The following is an 11,310-nucleotide window of genomic DNA, read 5'->3' on the forward strand; positions in this document are numbered from 1 at the left end:
CTCAGATTATAAGGTATCAGTTTACCTGTGAGATATGAGAGATGATCTGTACGTGCATGCATGTGAGAGATGAATGAAAAGTAGAAAAGACTTACCTTTTGTTACTTGCCATAAATAATACATTTTCATATCTCTCTATGACTTAACATGTGTTTGTAAAGTGAGAATCCTTAAAAGAGTAGAACCGGTTTTATAACCTGGTCAGAAATAAGAGATTGCGACCAAATCACTTTTCAGGACCTGGGAGGGATACAGAAACCCTTGGTGAGTCAGTTTGTGGAGACACGCTCCCATGCAGAGTGCGTTCGGTATAAGTCATGAGGAGTCCCTCGAAATTGTTGCAATGAATAGAACTCTCCCTAATGCAATTATTGCAGGATCCTTCCTCTTCTAGGGAGGTAAGTCCATATCTAATCCATTCCAGTAGGAAATTTCTTATTCCTTGAATATATGAAAAATTAACTATAGTGACTTATTGGACACTACTTCCTTTCTATAAGTGTATCAAAGCTATTTTGGTATTTTTATAACTTCCAGAAATAACCCAAGAGGAAAGTTCCTGGAGATTCCTAATTCCATTTCTTTAAAATGAGGTGAAAGGGGTAGGTTTCCAAATAATTTGGAGAAAAACATGAACTAGGAAAACAAAACACAAGATTTAAATAATATGTTCCTTGGTTTTTTTAAGTTGATCTCAGTTGCTGTTCTTATATAAAACTGTGTCTGTCAGGGGCTGCAGCTGTCTCTATTTGTAGAAATGCTGTAGTGTTCAGGCTACAGCAAAGAATATGAGGCTTGCAAAGAGTATTACAGTTTCTTTTAAATGACTCTTCAATGCTTTCAAACATAGCCTCATGAGAAGAGATATACTCTGCATTTAGCAAATGCAAATTCAAAACATTAAGCAGATCCACAATGAAGGGCCTTTCAGATCAGACCATTATTTATATAAGCTACCTCCTAAGTTAGAAGCAGAAGGATTGCCATATCGTGACAACTGGAAGCTGCTTTCCAGCATTGCCTCATATTTCTCATGACACCTCTTTCTCTCAAAGTCTATTTCACTGGATAAAGATGTATGGCTAGGGTTTTACAGACATGGATCCTATTTTCCAGCCCTGTTGGACTTTTTGTGTAGGAAGCCTGTAGACTACAAAGTCAATGAAGAGAAAAAGACCTGACCCTAATAGCTATATTATTTCGTGATTTTATTTCTTGGCCCCTAAAACCTCCCTTAGATGGATATGAATAAGGGGAAGCCAAAATGAATCTGAAAAAAAAACCCTACATCTTTGTGTTCATTCTAAATAGACTGATGCCATTCTGTACCTGCTGCAAGATTAATACTCTCAGAACTTTGTTTCCAGATGGAATAGCTTGTAATTTCCATAATATTTTGACTTCCAGAGAAAGGTGATTCTAAACAGTGTAGAAGCATCTAGCACCACAGCAACCAACAACAATTAAGAGAACTTTTCTTGGTTTTCTTTATCTGAATTGTCTGTGGTCTGGTTTTGCTGTGGTTTTTCTTTTCTTTCTTTCTTCCCTTCCTCCCTTCTATTGAATAAATGAAAAATATCAGATATGAGATTCTTCCTCCAGGCTCACTCTAACTCTAAGCAATGTCAGAGAAAGAACTTCAATTATATTTGCCAAAAATTGGATTAGGTCCATTGTTTATTCTTTTACAAGGTAGGCATTTTCCTGTGGGAATAAGCAATCTCTTACCACTAAATTGGCCAGCTTTCCTAAATTACAGTCCCCTTGTTTCACTGAAACATTATTGCCATACTACCATGAGCAACTGTTACACGATGACAGAGTAGCATGGTGCAAAAAGGCAGAAAGAATGCAGTGCTATTGCATCATGTAGAGTCCAAGTAAAACCAGTGGGTGTCAATGGTAAAACAGGTCCTGGTCTGTCAGCGAGATAGTGGTCACTATATGATTACAGAATATTTCTTATTTCTCTTCAGTCTATGTGGAGTTGAAATAAATCAGTTTTCATTGTAAACAAAGTTGGATATGTTAGCGTTACATGTTCATTTGTCATTCTAAAAATGAGAGCAGCATCTATTCTGGACTTTCTGTTTTTCCTTTTCTTTTTAGTGCTGTTGACTGGAATGTTGTCACCTGAATTAGCAGAACACAGTGGTGTACTCAGAGACTCCTGAGAAGGAAGTTTCCTTGTTTTCGTTGATGTTAACTGGTCAGTGTTCCATATTGACCATTATCTTGTGCTACACTTAATTTAAAAGCACTCTTCATATGTGGAAAGAGTTGGTCAGTTGGCCAGTGATTATTTTTTAGTATGTTTAAAGGCATAAGAGTAAGCTAATGATGCTGTCACCATTCACCATTTTATTTGCAGGGTTGCTTTTTGTATGCATTCTAAACACAGAAGTGTCTTTCTGGTATCAGAATATTTTATTTGTCACTGGCATTGTATTGCAGTATAAGGGAGTGCTAGTGTACGCCAGGATGATGGTTTATTAGTTTTGTGTGTTGACATCTCATGCCTGATACTCAAAAGAAAATGCTCACTTCTTACTTTCATCAGTATGCCTTTTATGGAGTTACAGCAGGAGGTAATGGCATCCCCATGCAGTTTTACAGGAGACATATCTGAAACAAAACCAAGTACCAGTCCCAATTCGAAATGGACAGGCAGACATCGGTTCTGTAAAGGCCATCTCTATAGATAATCTTCAGTGTTACTCCTCTAGGACTAAAGTCTGAGACTGATTTATCCTGATATTCCTAAAGGCAACACCTTCGAATAAGTGATTATGCTGTTTGAATGCTCTGATGGTTTGCACTACAGCTACCATTTTGTGCCTGTGGTGTGGATGAGATTGTAAGATACTTCAGATCGTTCCTTGACATTTAGACACATGTCCTCTGCTGAAATTAATTGATTGAACAAGTGTCTTTAGTGATGGAAACCTCTGTATTCTGTATTTCACAGCCTTTTTTCATGAACCTAATCTTTTCTTTAAATAGTCCCTTGACCGTCTTGTGCAATATTGGCTCTCATAGTTTTCTTTTACAAACAAATACAAATTAGGCTACATTTTGTAGGATGTTTTTTAACTTTCTTTTCTTCTTGTTTACTGGTTTACTTGATGACACGTAGGCAGAGGCAGATAGGTATTTTGCTGTTGATTTTTAGATAACCTGTAGTCCCACAGTGTGTTCAGTGGTCAACAGGATGAGAAATTCTACACTAGGTTCTTTTAACTTGGTCTAGATATCTCTCAGCCTAGTATTAGTCATCCTATTAATTTAAAATAAAACAATAATGATGATGTTAATACAACAATGCTACATTAATTTTTAAACTGCAGAGCATGCTTAAATTATTATCCAATGTATGTAGGTCATATACTGTTTTTCTCTTGCACTGGATTAAATAGAAATTAAATGGAAATCATCTCTCTTCTTGGCATTTTTAGACTGAATATTAACTTGGGTAAAAATAATCAGAATGTTATTTTGAAAAAAGCATATGATAATTCAGTATCTTTTCCTTCAGGCTATGGAAGAGTGTCTATAATATGATTCCTAGAGAATATGGCATGTGGTGACCTTGGTAAGTAATTGTTGACACCTCACGTAAGCACCTACTCTTCCTCTATATGATGTTGTTGGAGCATCATATTTGCAAAAAATGCCAAAGCTAGCAAGAGCCACAAGAATTAATAAATTCCATTGTGATAACAAAGGAAGAATAAAAACATAGCATGCAAAATTTGTCATCTTGAAGTGAGGAGAAGATCCTGAAAAAAGATTCTTCACAGTGAGCATTTTCCATCTTGAAACTATTTAAAAAACTTTTTAATTTCAGTTAAATTGCTAAGTAAATACGGGGAAGTAAAGTTTTACCCACAAAAACTAAACTTACTGTTTTGTTCAGAGAAACATTATGCAGCCGTGCAAGACTACAGGCTTCTATTCCAATGTTATTTCTTTATATCACAGAAGACATTTTGTTTCCAGTTTTTATGTAACAGTAAAACTGACTTATGACAGTGACTTTATTTCATTGGTTATACTCACAAATATTAAAGATGAATAGAAAGGAAATTAATTGAATTTTAAAAAGGTAGCAACCTGCTATTTAAATATTAATCTTCCTCTTTTTTTTCTTTTTTTTTTTTTCTGCTTCCCATGCTGCCTTCCCAAGCTCTGTGCAAAGGTCTTGTTTCTTCCAGTGAGACTCTAACCATAGCCTAATAGATGGCATTAGTTAAGCAGCTGAGATTTAATATGTGCATCAAAGAAAACAAAAAATTAAAGCTAGGAAATTCCTAGGAAGCAAAAGTCAATATAATTTTATGATAAACTTATCCAATGACTTGATGATAATTCCTATCAAAAAGCATCTTAATGACTAGATGCTTCCAATGTATTTGCATAACTTCATGTTTTCTCCCATATCTTTTCAAAAATTATAACCAGTTTTCCATTAAGTTTATATGATTAACCATGAGATGAAGTGAGCTACAAAAATCACAAAACATTCTTTATGTTATATACAGCTTGGATCACTTTTCCTATTGCTGAGCCAGTGTCCATTCCTCCTGATGCAGCTGTCTACCAAAGCCTTTTCCCACCATGTCACACCTAAGTTTTGTGAAGAAGGCTGTATGCAAAGGGAGATATACATTTGTTTCCTACTCAGGTTAGACTTCTGAATTTATGAAATATTTATAGTTTATAAATTTAACCTTACACATTAAAAAAAATTTTAAAGTCATAATCACTGCCTTGAAGGTAAGGATTTAATGAAAAAAGGGACTAGTCAGAAAAGAAATGTAATAGGTTTTATAGCATCCAACTCACATCTATTTTCTCTTCCGGTATTTTAAACTCTAATTTGTGATTTGGTTAATATCTTATTCCTTGGAAATTAGTGTCATCAGCAAAAGAGTAATTTCTTTTTTTTTAAATCTTGCTGTATGTTTATCTTTTATCAAAAGACCATGAATAAGTATTAGAGAGAATAACCTTTTCACTAATCTATAGCAATAATATTTATATTGCTTCTACACTACTGGTAAGTAACTACTCCACAGCTCACTTTTGCTGCGAGTTGTTTGGTAAACTGTATGATATGTTAATATTTATGTGTTGTTTGGAATAGCTAATCCACATTGTTTAGTGAGTTGGAAAAGAGTATTTTACCCTTATGCCAAGTGAATTGTAACTAGGGTTCTGCACATTCCCACTTGAGTATTTAGCTAGGATGATTATAGAAAGTGTTTGAAAAAAGAATGATAGCCGCAGCCAAAATGAATATTTTATAAAACATATTCTTCATAACCAGGAAACTATACTCATTCCATAGTGTGACAGTTTGGTGGGGTTTTTTTTACATCTGCTCAAGAAGATATTTGACCCTTTATATAATTTAACTCTTATAGGTTCTGGTGGACATAGTGGAATCTGTTACCCACTTAATGTTTTTAGATTGTTTGGGTTTGCTTCTGCTTTTTTTGCTGGAGGAAATAGAATTATTTTCCTGGCATGCAATTTGGCTTTTAATACCTCATTTTAATGGGAGATGCTGTAGGTAAAATCATTAAATTCTCCAGATACTAGTTTTTGGAAGAGGCAAAAATAATGGGTTAGGCAAAAAGAATGTCAACAACATATAGAGCAGTTTTCATAGGTTTCTGCATCCTTTATTCTCATGATATATTCATTGCTTCTTATCCTCTTAAGTAAAAATTTCAGTGGGCAATGGGAAAAAATAGGAGACAGTGACAATCCCTTTTGTAAATTTAAGAGAGTAAATCTCGTATTTCATTGTAGTCTTCTTGTAAGAAGAAATGGGAGCCATTTTTCTTGTGGAATTCAAACCCAGAAGTTTCTACTATATTGCAGCTAAAGATTTCTCTGTGTGCAGCAGTAGCAAAAGCAACACATCTCTATTTGATGTAGCATGATGAAATACGCTGTGAATATTGACATTTATCTATCCATAGTGAATGCTGTCTGATCTGGATTTGTATAAGATGCACAGGGTAGTTGGTTAATAAGCCTACGAAAACATTTATATTACATTTAGCAGTGATAGAGAGTTGTGCGTGGCTATTAGCATTTACTAATTTTACAATGAAAAAGAGCATCTTTAGGAAATTGAAGAAGCACTTTTCTCTGTAGAATGAAGAGTGTTAAACACACTTCACCTAAGAATGTCTTTTGAAGCAACCAGTAAAATGGAAATTTAAAGGCAATTGATGTTTATGTCAGTGAAATTTTGAACCTCTGCTGCAATAAAATTGTCCTGTAACCAAAAAGGAAGAGGGAGATGTCAGTCATATAATTTAATCAGATTATGATAAAATTCAATTTCTGCCTCTTTCAGATTTTCTCTAAAGCTGTTGATGGTGCCTAAAAGTAATCAAGGGACAGAAAATCACATAGTAGTGCAGACAGCTTCCTCTGTACCATCGAGACTACACATATTTGCAATATTGGGGTGCAGGGATGCTTCAATAGCCACAGAAGTTTTATTTAATTTTAACATTGTTTTATTAGAAAATGTGTATTTTAAGAGGTTTTATTTTACTGATAAAGTTTATATACTGGAATTTGTTTTACGTTATCCATTGACTATCACAGTTGTCACTGGACTATTCAAATCAGGTGTAGTTGTACTTAGAAACTGAGGCAAGATCTGTAAAAAGAAGTAGTATTTTTTATTAAACCAACTGATGCAGTTCATTTCCAATTAACATGCTCAGAAAGTATAGCTAGGTGTACAGTCTTCATGACTTGAGGAAGGGTTAATGTGTCCAAAAGTGCCCGCTTTTTTCACCTGTTGGTTTAATTAAAAAAAACTATCTATAGACTTTGTCTTCTCTTTGTGCCAAAGTGCCTTCATTTCATATGTCATATTTAGGATCTCCATGTATAATTTGTTAGCAGGAGATGCATCATAAAATTTTCAGGTTGCTTCAACTATGAGTTGTATTTGGGTCAGATAGGATTTTTTTGTGTGTCACAAGGAAAATAATTTCTTTCTGTAAAGTTTGAAATTCTGCAGTGGTCAAAAAAAAAGCAAGAGCACTGAACTTGGATTTTTATTTCAGTTCCCAGAAATAAATAACCTCAGAAATAAATAACCTCAGTTTCACTTCAGTAAGTTCTACAAAAGTAATTCTTTGTTTGAGACTCAACTCATTGCTTACAAAGAACTATTTAATTGCTGTCTTGATAATGCTGTGTACCAGCACTGTACCTTGCCCTGCTGGTTGGTGAATCATAGATTGGGCTGGCAAGCTGAATTTAGTAGGTGGGGCTCCCGAACAGACACTTAAGGGTGGCAGTATGCTGTAAGTACAGGAAATTCAGGAAAAGGCTGTAGGGCAGTCCTGCTCAGGAGTGCATTTACCTGGCGTCCCTGCTCAGTGTATGAGGCTCAACAGTTCTGCCTGGCATTTCAGGCAGATATATGTTCTTCTGTGTTGCTCATGGTGGTTGTTATCAGTCAATGATCTGAACTGCTAGAATTGATGCAGCTGTTGTCAGAGCTTGCTTATGGGTTTTGGTAGTTCAAGTCTGGAATTGTAGTAGAGCATCTGTGTCTTGTCCACATCCATACCCCATGCCATCCATGTCAGCAGGTGTTCAGATGAAGGTGAGATAAAGATGCAAGGGGGTAGGGTGATGTTGTTTTTAATTAACTGGACTTTTGATAAGTAGGCTAATATTATAGCACAAACATGTGAGGGAGATAAAGGCCTCGCTGTGTCTGTTTCAGCCAAAATATTCTTACAGGCCCACCACACATTTCATGCACAAGAGGAGCCCAGTTTTCTGCTCTTAGAGCAGTCAGAAGCACTTTTTCCATCAGGCAATACTTGTCAGAGGGTATTAGTGCTTGAGTATAGTTGTTTAGTTATGAAATAGATCTGGCCTTTTGCTTCTTGGCTCTTAACTTACACTTCCAGAACTTTGCTTTGCATCAGCACTAATCTTGGTTCATTTATTTGAGCTTTGCATGTTGAATGAGAATTTGGACACAAACAGTCGGTTCATGTCCATGAGATACTTTTTTTTTTCCATTATTCTGCTGTAGAAAATCTGGTTTACTTCTTCAATAGAATTGCTTGTTCTTTTTCCCTTTTAAAAACTGAAGAGGAAAAATAAGCAGCATCATAAGAATGGATAGCTGGAGCCAGTGGTCACAAACTTGTGTCTTGAGAGGTTCAGATAGGACATTAGGAAAATACTCTTCACTGTGATGCTAGTGCAGCACCAGAAGAGGTTACTGAGAGAGGTGGTGGAATCTGCCCTCTTGAAGAATTTCTAAATTCAGCTAGCAAAAAAGCCACAGTAAAAAAGCTGACCAGGTATAGTGGTGCTTATAGTCCTTCTCAGAGAAGAGAGTTGAACTAAATGATCTCCGTAGGGTCCTTCAGGTGCACACTTGTATGATTCGACCAATATAAACATTAGGGGGTATGTAACTGTAAGGTTTTACCTAGTAAACGATAAATTAAGTAATATCAAAATAGGTTGACACAAATCGTGCAGAGGCTTAGAGACAGTGTTAATTCAGGCCTAAGAGCAGGTTAATTCACCAATAAACGGCAAGTGCTATGCTCTTATGAAGAATAAAATTCTGATAACATAGTCCTCTTGGATTGTTCTTTTCCTGTTGATTTCACAGCTGTTAATGAAGTATATTACTTACCTGATAGAGATGGACTCTTTAGCCCCTTTATTCTACTCTAAATTTTATGACAAGCTTGTTTCCTTTACCTTATATAACTGATTTTTAGGCTCTTTTTTTTTTTTCACTGTTTCCTTTTTTTATCTATGGACATAGAAGAGTGACCTCACAGTTATAAAGATGAAGATCGTTAATTCTGAAACTCTTCAAGTTGTTCTGGCTGATGTAGCAGTAAACTTGTTTGTGTTGTCTCCTTTATCTGCTTGAAGTGTGTGTAATTCTCTTGACCAAAAAATTCAATCTCTAAATAAAATCTAATTAGGAAAGAAAATTAAAAGCATTCCAAGATCTGTTTCATATCCTACAATCATAAATACAAGTTCACTGAGATTGTTTTGCATATCTTTGAGGATAAAATATGTTTGGAAGATACTCAAATTTTGTGAAGATCTTTAAAAATTAAGTTATAGTTCTTTTGATTTAAATTTAATTCAGTATTAAAACTGTCAAGTGGTTGCAACACTAATTAGATTCATATGGCATGAGATACCTAGACAGACTTGTTGCATCTATACTTGTTGATTTTTCCACTAGATGGCATTATGCATTAACTGCGAGTTAATTTATGAGCTTAACTATAATTGCACATGCTAAACATTTAAAAAATAAGAAATCATCTACTGTGCTTGCTCTTACTCTATGCAAGAGTGAAAGATCTGTGGCTTTATCATAAAATCACTTGACCTACTTCTACCTAACAGTAACCCAATCCATCCTTAATGCATCAAATATGGATTTACTCAAAGCAATAAAGGAAGTCAGCCATGGCAACAATATCTGATATTGTCTGCAATGTGTCTTTTAGAATAAAACTCTTACAACATTTTCTACATTTAACATTTAAAGAATGACTTCAGTGCTGCAAATTGCTTCCTTTCTGGCTATATGGTTTCAACTGAAGTGATAGAAAATGTCCTAAGTAAAGCTGCAGTGCTGAAGATGGCTTTAAAATGCAGAGCACCATATGAGTAATTTTTTATTTGGTGGCTAATTCAGGATAGATTATCAGAATAATTTATCACTCCAAGTTTAAGTATAGATATGCTGTTGTTTCTTCCACCCAGAAGAAATGAACTATTAGCAATCCCTTACAAAATTATATGGTACTCAAGAGTGAAGTTTCTAGAATTTTAATTCCTGACCAGTGAAGCACCATCTGATCTGAAGCAAAGGTCTAATACCTTCAAAAGAACTGATCAGTAGGATTTTTGCTTTAATCCCAAGATTTGTGGTGACTAAAGAAATAAGCAGTCCCAGCAGCAAGAAAGCAATGGCAATGATTTGGCATGTGAGAAGGAAAGAAGCAACACTAGTGATCTGGGGAGTAAAGAGGAAGAAAATGAAACAGGTGCAGATATCAAAACCAGAGGTGGAGCAAAAGAGGAACCATGGAGGGAGAGTAATGTAGTGACAGGAAGACACAGATTTTTCATACCAAGCTTGATATTTTTTATATGAGTGCCGTTGTGTGTAGGTACGTAGATATTAATTTAAAATCTGTATTCTGGGGGAAAAGACAAGAGATGGTCCTTTGTTTAAAACTTGTCTTCCAGAACTAGAGATAGTATTCACAAAAGAGGGCTCATCAAATTTCTGATCAGATACATGTTATCTAGGATATACTTCCCAGCATTCCATATTGTGAGCTGCCTTTTTTCTTGATTCTTTCTGTACAGTGTAAGAGGCTCCAGGCTGGAAAGGGGTAATCTAATATAATAACTGTGAGAAAAGGTGTAGAATACAAGCTGGATGAACCAGTTCCATTAGCATGGGCAAGTGATGGAAAAGCATCCAAGGCCAAGAAAACATGTAAATATTAGCTGAGTGTTGAACAGATCTTTTAAATTCTCATGGTGGTCAAACACATACTAGAAAAATAGTTAAACTTTCGCTTAAGGTTGTCTCTGAATCAGACTTTTGTGAAGAGGACATACCAATGCCACTTGTAAAAGCTTATCAAAAACATTGCCATAAACTCAGGCTATCAAACTGTTCCTGTTTTCTATGTAAAACTTTATTTACTTACCCCTGAGCTTTAATAAACTATAATTTTAATTGTCCTATTCGGTGCATGGTTGTAGATAATGCAATATATGATTTTTTTGACATAGAAGTGTTTATGCTTTTTATTTGCCTATGATGGTCAATAGAGTTCAACTCTTCTGTAACACTGATATTAAAAAATGTCACGATATTTGCCTTCTACTATAATGCTATTAAGCTTTTTGGAAGCCTAGGTCAGTATAGTGGGCATCAGAAAATTTTGGACAGGCATCTGTCTTTTTCCCAACACTAATCTCTCCTTTCTTAATCCCCCAGCTCATGTTGCAGAGGCCAGAATGTGCTCACAGTTAGGTTGCTGTATGATGGAAACTGTAACACAAATTAATGCTGGTGGTAATGTCTGCCACCTCCTGTCATGCTGAGGTATGGGACCATTTACTAATTCCAACCAATTCAGGCTCAACTCTACTCTTGCAAGATCTTGCATTTACATGGAGCCTTTGCTCTTCTCCAGTTTTTTGCTATGAACAGAGGGAGACACCACCAACTGGAGGGGGGGG

General features: G+C 35.5%; 1 protein-coding gene across 4 annotated transcripts in view; it reads left to right on the forward strand.

The window, feature by feature from the left end:
* The first annotated feature begins 252 nt into the window (after window positions 1-252).
* ACMSD (aminocarboxymuconate semialdehyde decarboxylase) overlaps window positions 253-11,310 on the forward strand; it is a 45,858-nt gene continuing 34,800 nt past the window's right edge. For 2 of the 4 annotated variants that reach the window (XM_026852622.1, XM_026852623.1), the window contains exons 1-2: window positions 253-398; window positions 3,536-3,592. Coding sequence is in view for 2 of the 4 variants with exons in the window: in XM_026852620.1 (XP_026708421.1) it covers window positions 11,135-11,173 (39 nt within the window). In the remaining 2 variants the exon portion in view is untranslated. Of the gene's footprint in view, window positions 399-3,535; window positions 3,593-10,460; window positions 10,556-11,065; window positions 11,174-11,310 lie in introns of those variants that run through there. The other 2 variants (XM_026852620.1, XM_026852621.1) reach the window with 2 other exon arrangements.

Source organism: Athene cunicularia (genome assembly GCF_003259725.1).
Source record: "Athene cunicularia isolate RWA chromosome 7 unlocalized genomic scaffold, athCun1 chr7_part1, whole genome shotgun sequence".
Taxonomy (NCBI): Eukaryota; Metazoa; Chordata; class Aves; order Strigiformes; family Strigidae; genus Athene; species Athene cunicularia.